The sequence below is a fragment of the Protopterus annectens genome, chromosome 1.part0, assembly GCF_019279795.1.
Source record: "Protopterus annectens isolate FY-2018-M chromosome 1.part0, PAN1.0, whole genome shotgun sequence".
Classification (NCBI taxonomy): Eukaryota; Metazoa; Chordata; order Ceratodontiformes; family Protopteridae; genus Protopterus; species Protopterus annectens.
Genome location: NC_056725.1, coordinates 563,553,801 through 563,571,726, shown reverse-complemented (window position 1 = coordinate 563,571,726; position 17,926 = coordinate 563,553,801). Strand labels below are relative to the sequence as shown.

Genomic DNA, 17,926 nt, shown 5'->3' with positions numbered 1-17,926 from the left:
ATACTGAATTGAATTAGATATGTTGCTTCTGTATCTCCTTCTTAGAGATTTAGAGGAGCAGCTTCATTAATTTTCATTACTCATTATTCCCCCTACCTCAAGTTACTAATTACTGACACTTGATGAGACTGTGGCCTGCTGTCCTTCCAACCTACATGCCAAATACTCCCTGTCTTGGCTGACTTCTTCCAGCAGGGCGTTTAACACTGTCTTTTCAAATATTTTAGTCATTGACCTTTGGTCATTACCACAGAGATTCAGAAGCTAGCTGGGTTAACTTTCTAAAGAGACAATAGTACAAAGAAATTCTGAAACCACATATGGTGCTATAGATAACAACAAATCTTGTTGCTGGCATTTATACAAAAAGGCATATGCTTGCGATGTAATTCACAAGACTGTGCCCCAGTCTCAAACAGAAACTTTCCTTACCTTAGTCACTCCAGCCCTTTACCTCAAAGGGGATTGTTCCCTAACTTTGCCTACAGTAAATTTTTCCACAACAGCCCTGTTTGGTATGCTTCCACCAAACACCACCTATTTGTGCGTTAAATTACTTATTGACAGTCGCCTTACCCACTGTACAGTCCAGATGCATCCCAGGCACAAATGATATTGTGATGACTTAAATACCTACCTACTCAACATGCCTGAAGCTACTTGTCTGTTTCCTTCTCCTTGGGAATAGTACAGTTGCTTAACCTAACTAACCATAACAGAAGATGTTTGGTTAGATCACTGTTACAAAGCCATAACTACTGTATATGGTTTCATATCCTGCCAAGGACTGGACTTCCAGTCAATCTACAAACCTTTGGGTTCCTTCCTTGTATCCAGTGCATTCATACGTACTACAAGAACATGTGCTGGTGTAAAATGGGCATTCTGGTACATAAGTTCTAGATCTCAACTTTTTCTTGTTTTTCCCCACATGAGGTACATGCAAATGAGTAAACTACAAATATGTATGTATGTATATATATATATATATATATATATATATATATATATATATATATATATATGATGGCAGCAGGTGTGGGTGGGTGCAGATTTTTTTCTGTTTTACTATTGCAAGGGCTGGGGTTGTTGCTTATCTTTTCTTTAAGCACCTTGGGTATCCAAATCCAACTTTTCACTGTATTATATTGGCAAAAGGGTTCAAAACAGAACCATTAGTGACTTTTATTGATAAAAATGGTTTTGAATAAATTTAAACACATTTAAAAAAAGATTCATGCATGGCATTTTCTGAAAGAATTGAGAAATCAAAATGAGATATAAATATGTTATTAGTAATAGCTAATATTAAAAATCTAAATACAGTTGCACTGACTGTAAAGGACTGGAGTTGTTCATATATATTATTTTGGATAGTTATGTTCTAAACACTGTAGATAGTAGATTGGTAGAATAATGTAAGCAATTGCTTTTAAAAAATAAGTATTTCTATTTGGATAGAGAATATTACTACCAGGAATTTAGATTAGCTATGGGAGTATCATGTAATCACATTTATGCTAATTTGGTCCTTGTTCATTGAAAGAAGAACTGTGTATTTGCATCTAAATAGAAGGACTACATTTAAACTTAGTTTAGATTTTTAGAATTTATGTTTATGGTAAGGCTGTGCAGTACCTTAAACGTCTTGTATCAGAAGCAATATGGGATACATGCAAAATACCCCTTAAGGATATCAAGTGTTTTAGCTATATAGCAATTCTGAATGTCCATGACTTTTTCCTTTACCTTTAAGTCTATTTATAGACAATTTAAGGCCACTAAAGCCAAACCCCTCTAGCTGCAGACATAGATGTTTCTGGCTTCTTATGGCATCATCAGCACAGCATAAGAGGAATGCTTGACTTTTGGAAACATAGAGATGTCATACCCAGCAGATATCCATAGAAATTAGGGTGTCTTCAAAATATCCTAACTAACAAACTAAAACAATGAGTAAAAAGGTCACACAGGAAAACCAACTGGTTAAAAAACACAAAAAGAAAAATCTAGCAAAGCTAGACTTTCTTCTGTGTGATACCTTAAGCATCTTGTATCAGAGGCAACATGGGATATATGCAAATTAGCCCTTAAGGATATCAGCTTTAGTTAGGATATTTTGTATACACCATAATCTTTATGGATATCAGTTGGGTACAGCAACCCTGGGTTTCCAAATATATAAATATATTACTTGCTTTCTAAATTTATGATAAGATGACTTTAAGTTTGAATTTTAGCGTGTCACTGTGATCATATGACCAATAAGAAATTATTTAGACAGGAATACATGAAAAGTAAATTTAGGTTATGAATAAGACCTTTTTAAGAATGTAAATTGGTAACACTCAACCTTTTAATGTTTATATTATTTCTTTTTTTGCATGTGTCCTTATGTAACATGATTGATAGAATGCTTGGCTCTGTTGACACTAAACTCGATGCATTACTTCAAAGTGCATGTCATAAGCCTTGAAGTCTTACAATGGATGTATCTCTTCTAGGAAATGTTTTGGTAGTGCGTGATTCTTTTGTGAGCATACTGACACTACCCTTATGACTTATGACGCTGAACAAGAATAAGGTGACAGCATTCTTTCCTGAAACAGACTCTGAGATATTATGCAGGCTCTTAGACTCCACTGCACTGACAGATACAACAATGAGCTGATGATGGACCATTTAGGTGGCTATATGATCTTAGGTGCTCCACCTTAGGCGAACTGCAGGTGGATATAATCTACCTTATTATTCATGTGGCAGAAGCAGGAAAGACACTGGTTGGAAAGGTATCTTGCCATCAAATAAAACAAGAAAATTGGCTTCACTGACTAGCTTAATAACTAGTATCATTCTAGGGAGATCTAGTATGTGTCTATTTGGGATGAGATAATTGATAGACCCTCATGCTTTGCCATGGATGGACCACACCTCTGTTACATATTGTTGCTGCCACATAATGGCAATTAAACCTGTATGCAGTATCTGCTTGTTCGGTTTAATGAGCAAAATTCTAAAATAAACCTACAAAGATGTCTGACAGTGATGATAGCAACTTTTCTGAAAATGAAAGTGAATGTAGCAGATAGGCGGAAGAGGTAGAAAATGAGTAATTGTTCTGATGAAGTCAACTTGGATTGATAAAAGTGCTTAACAATTTGTGATAAATAAAACTGGTTGGAGTCAGGAAACCCTGCTGGTGCGTTTTTTGGTTTATAAAGTGTTTATACATGTTTAGTGTTTGTTCTAATAATAATGTTAATGATCAGAGGTGATAGTAGATGAGATTTAATGGAGGTTTGAAAAAGACAACAGTGTAATTTAATTGGGAAGGGGACAGGAACAGTCCCAGTTTGAGGTAAGGTAACAATGAAAGAGAGATTTGAAATTAGAGTGGTTGTGAGTACAGCGGGGGGGGGGGGGGTAAGAGAATTACATAGTTTAGCTACGGAGTGTGATAGAAGTAATTGGCCAGCCAGGCAAAAGGGTTTATGGATTTTAAGGAGGTTTTAGTTTTCGGATCTAAGAGTACGACTGGGGAAGTAAAAGTTTAAGATAGATGAAAGAGAGGGGCAGATGGAGGGTTGGAATATGAGTTTGTGAGCAGTGGTGAGTTGTATGAATTTCAGGAAATTAGGAAGCTCAAGCCAGTTTAGGGAATGGATGAATGGCAGTGATGGGTAGAGTATTTGGACCTTGTGGCAAATTTACAGTCTTTGTTGTAGCAGGTTTCCAGTTTGTTTTTTAGGCTAAGTTGGAGATGAATAAGTAGATGGGCACCATACATAAGAGAGGAGAGCAGGTAGGAGGAGGCTAGAGTACGTCTGGTGGAAGTGGTTAGATAGCGATTTTGTCTGTATAGAAGACCTAGTTTTTGGTGTTATCTTGATATTATTTTGGATGTGGATACTGAATTTTAAATGTTCATTAGTGATGACTCTCGAGTATTTTGGTATGAGGTACAATATCGATTAGAGTGTTATTGTGGCTTTTTATTTTAAAGGAGCTTTTATCTATGGTGAAATTTCTCAGAGAGAATATCATGATTTTTGTTTTGTTAGCACTGAGAGTGAGATGGTTGTTTAGCATTCAAGTTTCAGTATTGAAGAATGCTGTTTGGGTTTTTTGAAGGAGTTTGGAGGGAGAGTTTGCTGTACAGATGATTGTGGAATCATTAGCATATTAGATCAGTGCAGCATTATCTATAGATTTGTGAAAGTTATTAATGAAAATATTGAAAAGTAAGGGGCCGAGAATAGAGCCTTGGGGGATGCTGGAGGGATTGTTGAGAAAGGATGAAGTGGAATTTTTCCATTTAACAGCTTGTTGTCTATTGGATAGATAGCTTGTAAACCAGGCTATGAAGGAGGGAGAGAAACTGAGGGAGGAAAGCTGAGATAAGAGTAGAGGATGTGAGACAGTGTCAAAGGCTTTGGAGAGATCTAAGTAAAGGGTGGATACGATTTTCCTTGAGTCATGAGCATGATTAATGGTGTCAATGAAGGACAGAAGTACAGTGGTAGCGCTGTGGCCAGGCCTGAAACCATGTTGTGTTAGGGTAAGAAAACTGTGTGTTAGGTATGGCAAGAGTTGGTTATGAATGCACTTTTCGAGGATTTTAGAACGAGGTGAAAGAATAGCTATAGGATGGAAGTTAATAGTGTCTGTGTTATTGCCGCCTTTGTGGAGATTCTTTATTTCATTTTTATCTTTTATATTTTATTTATTTTCAAGTAAAACATAATGCGTAGAAAATGTTTTTTCAACAGCAGGGTTGTAGTGAAATGAAACAGTTTGTCTGGTGACATGTTTACTCATAGCAGGTGCATATTTCACTGTACACATGTTACTGGCTTAATACCTTATAAACACCTCAAGGGCATAAGGTGCAAACAGTTCATTGTATATACTAGGTCTTTGTTAGTCTATAGCACATGTATCAGCAATAAGTTTGACTTGCAGTCACGTGCCGCATATATTTTTACCATTCAAATCAGCTGCAAGAGAATATATGTCAAATTTGTTTGTGTTAACTAAGGAATGAAGTTACATGCTGGAGTAAGATTTATGTGCCACATATGGGATTTCAACTTAGAGACAGCGAAATTAAGACAGAAACATGTGAGTACCAAATTAAATTGTGTATGCTTAGAACTTCCAATCCATTCAATTACTCTTTTATAATATATATATATATATATATATATATATATATTATATATATATATATATATATATATGTATGTATAGGGGGTGAAGGTCAAATAATGCTGTGACAGTGAAATTGAACTTTTAGTCGGTATCTGCTTTGGTCAACTAGCATGCAAGAATAGCTTTTGTAGGTTGGGCTGGTTGTCCTTTCATCGTGGTTGTACAACTATGGATTTGGTATATATAAGTAAGTGGGTATTGGGGGGGCAAAGCTATTATGTTGTGTGTGTGAGGATATTTATCCCAAGTAAAAGATATTTTTTTGTGTTTGCACACACATAAAGTTGTAGTCTGTTATGGCAAAGGTTCATAAAAGCAAACACTCTTATCTGCTTTCCTTGCCAGATCAGAGGAAAGAGGGATCTGGGAATTTGTCCTTACCTCGCTGTTGTGCGATCTTGGAGTCAATGTTGTATCTTTCGGCTTTTCCCGGTTAGGGGTCGCCACAGTGAAACTCCAGTCCACTAATGACTGGTTGTTGATTTTTACGTGCTGAGTTACCAGCCCTGACGCACAACCTTCAACAAAGGTATGCCCATTCACACATGTCTCCATGCAGAAGACGCTCTAGCTGAGAATCAAACTGGACAGTGACAACGCTACCACAGCACCATAATGTGTTTTGTACCATAATAGGAGGATCGGGGGTTGTGCTTGTCCCTCTAAAAAAATATATATTTTTAAATTTTTTAGTGATTCACTATATTTAGATTTGCTTATGTGATAGTTCACTCATTAGAAAATCATATAAAGACAGATAGATAGATAGATAGATAGATAGATAGATAGATAGATAGATGCATACAGACGCACATACACATACACAAAGGGATACGTATATATTTGTATTATTGGCAGATGTAACTAGATTTCTGTGATGCAGACATGCTATATTTCCTCAGCATGAAAACATATAACTACATGATGGTGATTGCATAAATGTGTTTTAGTAGGTAAAACAGCTTTTGAGCAGAGCCTTTTGCAAGTTGACTTCCTGTTATAAATCTGTTTATAGATAGGCTTTACACTGAAGTAAGTCACTTATACTGAGAGCAGATCTTTCAGAATCAGGGCAGACTTACACTAAGAGCAACTCTTTTGGAATCTGGCCCTACATCAGTGTAAGTTTGTCCGTGAATTCATTTTAATTATTTTATTTTGTTCTCTCTTTTGTTAGTGGCAGCACCAGATTTACTGGACCCAAAGGCCGCCACCCAGAATGCAAAACCAAGACTGTCTTTTTCAACCAAACCTACTGTGTTATCGTCAGCAGAAGATAATGAGAGCACTTTGAACGTTATGAAATGGAAAACTGTCTCAACAATTTTTGTGGTAGTTGTCCTGTATTTAATAATTGGTGCCACTGTGTTCAAAGCACTGGAACAGCCCCACGAAACAGCACAGAGGGAAATGGTCCTGGATAAAAAGCTAATATTTCTTCTACAGCATTCATGTATAAATGTCACAGAGTTGGAAGAACTAATTCAGGTAATGGACTGTTTTTAAATTAACTAAATATATAGAGCTGATATGCATGTTAAGAGCGTTTTAAATGTCAGAATACTGCATATAGTATGCATAATGTATTGCACGTTTTGTTACTAAATGCACAGTAATATTTAAATGATAGGATAATTATTTTTAAATGTAGATTATTTTCATTTGACATGCAGAAATGAAAATAACAGATACAGGCTGAGTGACTGAATTGTAGAAAGGCTACCTAGTCATGCACCACTGAAGTGATTAATTTTATTTGACATCTGTTTTTTATTTACTGACCTGTGGATATTGTGAAGGAAAAAGTTGTGTGCAGTCTACTATGACGTACTTGGAGAAATATAATACTGATACCATGAAATCATTTCTGTGCATGTGCCAGTTTTCTGCCTGGTTTCTTTACTTACATCAGGAAAATTAACCTTTCTGCACTTTCTTACAAATTTCTAAAACATGTTTTTGTAGGCTTCCTAGAGATATTGAGTGTTTTTTGTGCTGAAATATATATGTATGCAGTGGCACTGTTCGTCTGAATAGATGATGCTTAATAATTGAGTAAACTGATCTTCCAATAGTACATTGTGATTGTCCAATAACTGATGGGAATTGTGTTTGTCATATCTGAGCTGCTTATGTTGCAATACAGGTGTATAAACTGCAAATTGCATAGGCACACTGGTGAAGAATGTTGTTGGCAAACAGTTTATTTTTAGTCGGCTGTCATTTCTCACAGGTGTGGGGCTCCACATGTTTTTAAACTGGGCTTGATGACATCTTTTTATGTGGTATTTTGTAGTGGAATAAAAACTAAAAATTCTATGTTATTATAATGATGCTTTAAACTAATAAACATCATACCATTTTATGAGTCCTTCACAGCTAAATTAACATTTAAACATTTTTTTATGTTGGCAGTTTTCTTTAAGCAGCTACCTTCCTGAGTAAAAAAATAAAATAAGTTAATTAAGCTAACATTTATTCATGAATGTGTATATGTTTGTGTGTGTGTGTGCATGTGTGTGTATGCTCATGGAGGGCTGTCGTACCCCTGAACTCTACTAGACTAATGAGCAAATCCAGCAATATGTAGAGGGGGTTCTAAAATCCCATTAAAAAAAATAAGAAAAAGTACTGCTGCGTAAATAAACTTACCGTAACAGAAGATGTTCAAATAAGGCAGTAGCCCAAGCTATTTGGGTTATATCATGCTTAGGATGTAACAGCCGGTTAGCTTGCACAACTTTAGGGCTCCTTCCAAACAATTAGTCAGCTTAAGCTGAGCTCACTAAAAGACAGATTTGAGTGCCAAAAACTTCAGAGCTTCCATGCCAACTGAGAGTGGGAGGCAAAGGCCTGAGAGGACATTGCTAGGAATAGAAAAACTAAATGTCCACACCCTGGAATAAAAAACACCCAAAAACGTGGGAGATGGAGGGAAGGAGGGAGCAGCCACTGCAGTAGTGATCATTCATACATCCACTGCTAATGGTAAGTTTACTTACACAACTGTACTGTCTTCTTCTTCATATTGAACACTGCTGCAGTAGCCTAAGCTATATGCATAGATTACTGTAACTTATATTAACTGGGGGGTGGAAAGCGATGATTCCAGGAGCCCCTAGAGTCCCTGAAGAATGTTCCTCGCAAAGCCTAAGTTAGATCTGGAAGAGGAATCTAGTTTGTAGCACTTTGTAACAGTAGGCTCAGAAGACTAAGTTCTGCTTCTAGAAAACTTCCAGTGTCAATCTCTTTGTAAAAACCTATAGACAAAACCAAGGCCCTGGTCAAATGAGCCTTGACCCTGCCTGAAATAGTTTTGTTATAAAGGGAATAATAAAAGGTAATAGTCTGAGACAACTATTTGGAAATAGACTGCTTTGACATTGGTTGTCCCTACTTTTTTCTTTTACAAGAAATGAACAACTAATCAAAAGTTCTGAAAGGCTGTATTCTATCACCTAAGGTGTCTGTGGACATCCAATGTATGAAGTATCCGTTCTTCCTCATTTTTGGGTTCAGGAAAGAGCATGGAATGGATAGCTTGACTTAAAGTAAACACAGGTACCACCTTAGGCATAAAAAAGGACTAGTTCTCAGGGAAACCCTGTCTATGTGAAAGATGAGATAAGGTCGAATGACCATAAGAGCTTGTAACTCAGATGCTGTTCTTACAGAACTCAGAGCAATCAGCAAAACAGTTTTCTGTGTTAAAAACCTCCAGTCATCGAGATTAGCTGGTTCAAATGGAGCAAGTGTTAGCTACTCTTAAGATAAAATTAAGATCCCAAGGATGAACCACCAGTTTTCTGGGAGGCTTCTTATGTAGCACACCTTTCAAAAACATTTTCACATGAGATTGTATTGGAAGAGGAGGATCAATGGGCATTCATGCTGAAATGGCTGATAAATGAACCTTGATAAAGGAGTAAGGATAGTAACTCACACAAATGTTCTAAAATATGAGAAGCACTAGCTCTGAATGGGTGTTTTTTTTCAATAACTTATGAATGATTTTATGATTTTTTTTCTAGTAGAAGACATTCTTGACTTCATTAGTACCTAGTGCATATCTTCACAAAACAAGTGCCTAAAAGATATTAAGTCCTTGTCATCCAGGCAGCCAGTTGTTGTTGTTGTTGCCTGGCATTCGGATTTATCAAACACTACTGATCTTATATGAGTAAATCCAGTCAATGAGGAACCTTGTGGAAATTGCCCCTGGCCAGTTCCAAAGAAAGAGAGAACCACTGCTGACTGGGCCAGAAAGGTATCACCACAATGATCTTTGGGGATTCCTTCTCAATCTTCAGAAGCACCCCAGATATCAGTGGAAAGGGTGGAAAAGCATAGAGGAACACTTCTATCTGAGAAAAAGAAAAAACATCTGTCTTCCATGCTTTCTTGCATTGAGTCTTGGAACAGAATTTTGTTAGTTGATTATGTAGAGAGGAGAGAAGAAGGTCTACCTGATGAAATCCCCACAGTTGGATCAAATCTTGAAAGACCCCCTGATTCAGCTTCCATTCGTGAGGGCCTCCCACACAGTGTTGTTCTGATAGAATGTAAGATAACTGTAGAGTGAGCTTGTGCTATAAAGCTATATTTCATGCTAACATGGCTACTCTGAAATTGGGTAAGAACTGTTTTTTCCCGCACTTCTTTATCTACAACATCACTGCAGTGTTGTCTGTAACTCTTTGAAGAGATTCTGGGGCTGACAGATGATTCAGAGAGTTGGCAAACTTTATAAAAGCTAGTATCTCTTTATTTTTATGTGTTTTGGTATATCTTTTTCATCCTAGAGACCCTGAAATTTTATTCCCACTGACACTGCTCCCTAAGCAAACTATGAGGCGTCTGGAGTGACTGATTGGTTTGGAGCAGGAGGAGATAAAGGGAGAATAGGATTCAGACAAACTTGATGTCTCAACCAAAAGATTTCCCTTTTCACAAATCCCAGAACCGGGATTCTAAAAGGCAATGGTTGTTGATTATGGGACCAAAGAGATTTCTGATCCCAGTATATCTTATGTTGAGTCTTGCAAGAGTTATCATGAGAATAATGGAAGCTATGAAATCCAAAATCCTGAGGTATTCCCACTCAGTGACAGAAGTCTAAGTAGAATTCCCATGGAACAGATATAAATATAGACCCACTGTTTTCCTGTGGGATAAAAACTCTTTGTACTGAGGTGTCCAGCAGGCACCCCAGAAACACTTTCCTGTGTGAAAGAGTAAAAAAAAAAACTTTTGTATGTGTCAGTCATATAAATATGTAAAATGTTGATACCCTGCAGCTTGCCATGGGCTATAACAGGAGCTAGACACTTTGTGAATAAATTTGGTGGAATGACTAGCCCAACTGGTAAAGCAGGGAACTGATAATATGATCCAGATACACAAGACCTTAAGAAACACTTGCAATCTGATTGAATAGGAATGCAATGATATGCATATTTTAAATCTAAGTTTATTAGAAAACCCAAATGAAGGGCAAGAAGGGGTAACAGGTTTTGAACTGAAAGCATTCTAAATGTGAGCAATATCTCAAACTGATGCAGGAAAGAAAGATCCAAAACTGGTATTCAGGAACTTTATTTCATTGGTACTTTAAACATTCTTGATTAAAATCATTTCCCCAACAGTTTCAATAGTATATGTGATGTATACTGTTTACATCTAAAGTGGTGTCATGTTGTTTTTCATTTGTATAAATGTAAGATTGCCTCATGTGAAAATTTAATAAAGACGCTTGTTGGACAAAAAATCCTTTCCTCAACAGTGGAAGAGGAAGAGCCTCTATTACTCTACGAGACAGTATATATTATAAAACATGAGGAAGGAAAAGTGTTTGGTCTGTCAGATAAGGAGGAATGCTCTGGAAAGGAAGAAAACCCTACGACTGCCATTTGTGGTCTATATGGATTATATTCAGATCCAATTTCTGAAGCAACCTGTTGATAAAGAGTGAAATGGAGATTTACACATTCTGGAAGGGGTAGGTGAGTGTTAGGGTGGTGGTGGGGGTTGTGGACAGTGTCCCTTCATTCTGCCTTGTTTAACCATACTTTGTTGTGCGTGTGTCGAGGGGGCTGTTTTCTTTGTGTAATCTCCCCAACACTGCTTTTCAAATGTATGCTTACTAGTATTCTGCTTTGGATGAGACTGTTTGTTTATTGCCAAAACTGGATGAGGAAAGAAAAGGTTCCTGGAAAATTTAGAGGAGTGTTGAAAAAGCTGAGATGGTTCCTGGAAAATTTAGAGAAGTGTTGAAAAAGCTGAGCCACACTCTGTATTAGTTTACCTCTCTCATCACACTTTTTGATAACCTCTGCAGCACAGGGTCCAAAAACTTAATCTCTATCCTAGTGATAATTCAGAATTTCATTTTTGACATAATTTTGGCAATTCTGAGAACACAGCTAGTTAAACCTTCTTTAAACAACAGCAGCCCTGAAAGCATTATCAGCAGTCAAAAGTACACTTCAAACAATGAGTAATGACCTGAAAAATAGAAGTCACTAAACTACACAACTCGGATTTTTCATCCTAAGAGGAAAGTGCAGCCAAAACATTTCTTATACTTTCATGATTAGTCTGTATAAATGTTAACATATGAGCCTGACAATTCAGAATTCTGAAAATCGCATGTGCTTTTCCCCAAGAAAGAGCAGGATTTGAATTAACAAAATGCTTTGCAGCAGCTGGATTAACTAAAGCTATGGCTGCTGGGTCAGGTCTGGTATTGGTGTATAAAATCTTGGAAGACTGGGGAACTTTCTACATTCTATCTACTTTCTTAAGGACAGCAGATTAGTTGTCAGGGAAACCACAGACTGACAGCACTGCTGTGATGAGTGAGGGTTCTGGAAATTCCAGTTTTAGCAATTCACAGTATCTTCTAAGGGACTGCAAAGCCTCTGTGTTCTAACATTGAAACAATGGCTCATCTTGGAAATAGTCTCAGAAAAAGAGTATTCCTCACAGGTAGATTCAGATACCACATTTGCATCAGAATGTGAATGGGAAACCTAAGGAGAAAAGATTACTACATCTGTTCCTTCACATTCCCACATAGATTTCAGTTCTTGAACTGCTTCACGGAGAGATGAATACCTTTTCTCTGTTACCAGAAGCTACCTTACAAGAAGGGTCAACAGCATGCATAAGACCCCAAGCCAAGCCCAATAAATTGGTTCTGTACAAAGAAGCTAACACAGGAGAAGCTAAATGCTTAGTTTTCAGACTGTTCTTGACAGTAAAATTAGACCAAACAGAAACAGCATTGCCAGCAACAGCTTCACTACGAATGGGCATAACTTTCTGGCTAAGCAGAGGAACATTCCCTGCCTCTTCTTTCATGACAGACAATATTAGATTTCCCCTACCCACTAAGGAGACTGCAGTAGCCACAGAGGATGTGGATAACAGCTGGTCTATGGGGGCTATATGGACAATATCAGAGGAAACAAACAAAAAAGAGATGAGTAGTCTGAGAAACTAGTTTTTGGCCATGGCAGAGTCACTCACCTGCAGTCATTGCAAATTACCAGCCTCCTGCGATGGCAAAGGCTGTTTATTTATTTTTTTCTTTTTCTTTTGTGGCCAGAAGAAGGTCTGACCAAGGGACTGCTAGTTTGTTCCATGGTCGAGTCAAAACTGTGCTTGCTTTCTAGGGAAGTTTAGCAGCAATAGTCAGAAAAACAGGAAAATAGCAAAGAAGTAACATTTTCCCACAAAAAAAAAAAAAAAAAAAAAACAAGAAAAGAACTTTAGACACTTTCCCAGCTTCCAAAAAGAAAAATAAACATAGTTTATCCACAGAAAAAGTAGATTTAAACAACTTTTAACAACTTTTTAACACAAAAATAAAAATGAGTGCTCCCATGTAAAAAGTACATAAAAGTCACAAGATAGTCAAAGAAAACACTTTTTCCTAGCTTAAAAATAGTTGTTTTTCACAAAAACTGAGTCTAAACAACATTCAAAGTAATGTTGAAGGTGTTCCCTGAAAGGAACTTTTCTGCCTAGCAATGGAACAGAGATAGCCAAACACTGACCCACAAAAGCCGAAATGGAATGCTATTCTCAGTGGCAGGAAAGCTATGAAGGGCTTGACACCCAAGCCTGCCTTTTACGTCATCTCAGTTTGATCTGACTAAAGGTATAGATGCATGGAAAGGAAGAACACTAGAAGACACCAGGTTAATGTTTTAAATATTACTCTAAGGCACTTAAAAAGTTAAATTGAACAACAGGTTTTACATCACAATTCATTTTATGGACCACAAGAAGAATGAAGCTGTCATATCTGGCATTATTAACTGGTGGTAGTAATCCATCAGTTAAGAGAGGAAGGGGAAAAATAAGAGACTACATCTGAGGCATTCTGTCAACTCGGGGACAGATAAGAGTTATGGCTGTTTGTGTGCATTTGTCTATGTGTGTGGGTGTGTTTATGTTTGAATGTGTACATGTGTGGGGGGAACAAATGGAGGGTTGCCTTTTCCAATACAATGCATGGGCTGACAGTGGTGCTTACAGCAGGAAAGTACTTAACACCACATGATTCAGAGACATGCAAATTAGCTGAGAATGAAATCTTTCTAAGTTGTAACTAAAATATCCCTAAATCACATGTTTCTCAATCATAGAAACATTCCCTTTTGAACACAGCTCTTTGTGTCTCTGTGAATCCCGTGGATATTCTTTTATGTCTTTTGATCCTCTGCAAAATAAGTATTTCACTTTTGTGATGTACTCTTCATCTTTCTGTGTGTTTCATTGAGTTTGTAGTGTCATTTGGGTCACTGCAGACTTATGGAAAATTTGTCAAAACAAATTGCAGTTCTTGAGCAAAACAGCTTACTCGCATAGAGTGTAGTTTGCTAATTTCTGTTATGAGTTTCTTTTTAGGTTCTGCATTAAGCTGTGAAGATGCCATGTTATCTTTTGCTGTGGGTTTCTATTTTTATTTTAAAATTCTGAAACATTCTTGGCTTTCCCATTGTTGTCTATTGGAGAGTTTTGATACCCCATGTTTGGAGCTTAATGTTAATGGAGTACTGTTTGCTGTTCTTGTGATAAATATGTAATGCAAGTGCATATTATATGTTTAATACATTAAATTGTCTAAAGAACAGAAGATGTGATGTAATATTTTGGCTTAAAAACTATAATATGTGGAGTCTACATTTTCCCTTGCAAACATATAATATTAAAGCTATGTAAGCAACAATAGTACATATAAATGTGATTATTTTAAATTAAATTAAATGCCTACACAGGGGAATATATCAAGTGTAACAAAGGATGCCGGTGCATAAATTACTTTGGTACATACGGAAATGAAAGCCTTGCCCAGCCTATGCATCTCTGCATTAGGGTATGCAATCTCCTGATGTTTACTTTGTCAAAAGAGATGGTAGCAGCAACAGCAAACATAAACAACTTACCTAGCCAGAAGCATTTTGGATAAAAGGAAGGGGAACATGACAAATTCTGATCCTGGTACCATATAACCATTGCATTGCATTACCTTTAGACTTTAGCACTTTGTGAAATGCCCATTTAGTGGCATGACACAGATGCCTATGATCCTGCATTCCTTATCAGTGTTAGGAATATTCTTCCCTAAATACATGTTAATTTTAGTTCAGGAAATGGTTTGTATTCAAAATCACAGATTCCAAACACTCAAAAGTTTGTTTCTCAGAGTACAAAATAAGTAATAAGCAATCAATAAAACAACAGTTTACTCATTTGAGTGTTTCATCTTTTTGTTTCTATTTAATAAAGTTTAGTAGGCTATTATTGCAACAGGAAAACAGTAAAAATACTACACAGCATAAACTGAAACTAATTCTAAAGCTTCACACTGTTGGAAAGATTGTAGGAAACAAGTTTTTTTCACCAAACATTAACATTTTAATCAAAATATATATAAGATTAAGCACCTCCATTCATGTTGGTATCAAACCTCATCAGAACTTGTTTCCTACGGTCTTTCCAATGGTTTGTAGCTTTGGAATTGCTTGAGGAAAGCAAGAGTTTATCTTCACTCTTTCTGGGAAAAGTTTTTCATTTTCAGCAGAGGGGTATGATAGCTGATGGTCTGCTGCATGAAAGCCAACAAAATAAATAAAAAAGTAGTGTGTGAAGTGAGTAAGAGTGTGGCTTTCTTGCAGAGAACACTTAGATGAGGTAAAAGCAAGTAACCAGAGATTTCATAACATCTTAGTCTTGTTTAATAACAAATGCTGATAGAGGATCCCTAGCTCTTTCACCAAAAGCTCGGTAGACCAGGTGCTTTAAGTAACAAATATCTGATAAACCTGATTGATGCTTGATGAATTTTAATTTTACATCTCTTTTAATTTTATATCTCTTGTTCAGCTTTCTATACTGAGAGTCTGTGTGAGTGTGTGATTGAAGATCTGATGTGATCTATCTTCATTCTCATCTGTGAAATATTATACCTGTCATCAAATTTGTGAATTACACACTAGTGAAATAAGATCCATTGTTAAAAAAGAGTATGTCTTTAATGCCATGTGTATTAAGACACTTTGCGTTTTGTGGTTGCTAGGGAAATAGATTTGTAGCTTATACACAGCTTTGTTTGGTTGCTAGGGAAATATATTTGTGGCATTTGCACCCATTATATTTTAATAAGCATCTGCTAAAATTAAACGCAGGTTTTAAAAGGTGAGTAGGAATAATGCACCTACATTCTTGGCCATGAATTGTTAGGCCACTGTGATGAGTGTAAGGGAGCACTCAATGATGACTTACTGAGTTCATGGCACTGCTTGCTGATCATTACTCATAGTCTGTTGCATCCCAGACCACAATATGGGTTATCTGGTAAGCTATTGTTTGTGATTTTCCAGGATGAGGTTGGTGCAGACTGATGGAGGAACTTTAAATGCAGATCATTGCAACACAAAACCACCTATGACTATGGTTAGTGTTCTAGATAGGCGTGGACTAAATCTTCGCTTAGCTGATTCTGATAAAACGTTCTGTGTATGTTCATAAACTTTCAACAAACCTTCATATCTGGCATTCGAGTGTTTAATTGTTCATATGTATTGCTGTATTATCCATAATCTGTAACATCATTGTTTCATCCGGTGCCTCCTAGCATGGATGGTTTTCTGGGTAGTCTACTCAGAACAGTGACATTAGGATAACACTTGCCTGCTCAGATGGCAGTCATATTTGCATTGTGGAATAGATTGTAACAAAAGTTTCATCATTTGAGATGACATTTCCATTCTTTAACCCGTGTCCACAGTACATCTTTGCATACTGAATGATTTGGAAGTTTTAACAACGATCCCAGGCTTGCTACAAACCTGTTGCAATAATTAACTAAGTTCAAATATGTGTTTAGCTCTGTAACATTTATAGGAGACGGAGACACAATGACAGCTTTTCTGTTGTCTCTATGGGATGTAAACCATAAGCATGTAGTATGTATCCAACATGGTCTGTTTCTGTTTCAGATTACATATGTGTTCCTGTTAAGAGCCATATCTGCATCTTCTACTTTTCTTAATACTCTGTATCTTTTATGACTATTTCAGTGATATTCATCTACATTATCTAATTATTTCTTAATCTTTCGGTGGTATTCCTGTGTGAGAGTTTCAGTGCTATGGCTCCACTGACAAGGATGTGACTGAGAGAATGACAAGATGTCACTGGCTTTGTAAATATCATTCCAAAGTGTTGTGATATGTAGCACTCCAGAAAGTAAACAGCTATATATGATTGTTCCATTAATGAGAATTTATGCTTGTGTATTTGTTGGGTCTATCGCTCTAATGAGCGACAATGATGGACCTCGAACACTTTATTGTAGAGGACTGCACTCCCCACACTCCCCGCTAAATATATATTCCAACTCCAAGATCGCACTACAGTGAGGAATATTCTAATCTTCACTGTACTGCGATACCAAAAAAAGCACTTCCAGGTCCGGCATTTTCACTCATTAGAGCGTTCATGATTTTGAACATTCAATGTTCTCATATAGACCCGTATTTGTTAGACCGGGGTTATCTGACTTTTTTGTACCAAGGCATACTTAAAATTAATGTTTGGCTATGGCACCCACATATTACTAACTTGTATTGAGTACAGCGATGATGATGATGATGATGATGATGAAAAGTACAGCAGAAAAATTAAATGTGTTTTTTGAGAGCAACAATATGTGTTAGCATATTTGTCAAACATACTTGTAACACCAAGAGGTACTGCCAACATTTATTTTACCTCTAGCTATAGCTATTCTTGTATATTATGAGTACCGTAATACATTTTTCTTCTTATTTAGTTTTTCTTATAAAATCAGCATAATCCCTCATGTCTGCAATCCATATGCCCTTCAAGGCAGGGCAGACGATTTGTTGAAGAAGCTGATTGATTTTATTGGAGATCCGAGAATATTGCTGGAGGAACTGATTGGATTAGGCTTGGAGTCTGAGAGCCTGGAAATCCTCAGAAGCCATGTGGTTTTAGTGTTCTTTGGTGCATTTTTAGAATTTTTCCCGTCTTTTTGAAATGAGTATGTCACTGGACATCGGATAAACATTTCAGCATTATGGTCATGTTTTATAGCACTTATGCCCAAATTCTCAAAGTGTGCTTTGCAAGCGTTCAGCAAACAGAATCAGTGGTCACTGTAGAGGAGACTATTACAAAC

The 17,926-nt window shown here is 36.8% G+C and overlaps 1 protein-coding gene across 1 annotated transcript in view; it reads left to right on the top strand.

Moving 5' to 3' along the window:
* The window catches only part of KCNK2 (potassium two pore domain channel subfamily K member 2), a 2,050,773-nt gene that overhangs the window by 62,466 nt on the left and 1,970,381 nt on the right, over positions 1-17,926 (top strand). Inside the window, exon 2 of the mRNA XM_044061365.1 lies at positions 6,389-6,699. Within this exon, the coding sequence (XP_043917300.1) occupies positions 6,389-6,699 (311 nt within the window). The remainder of the gene's footprint in view (positions 1-6,388; positions 6,700-17,926) is intronic.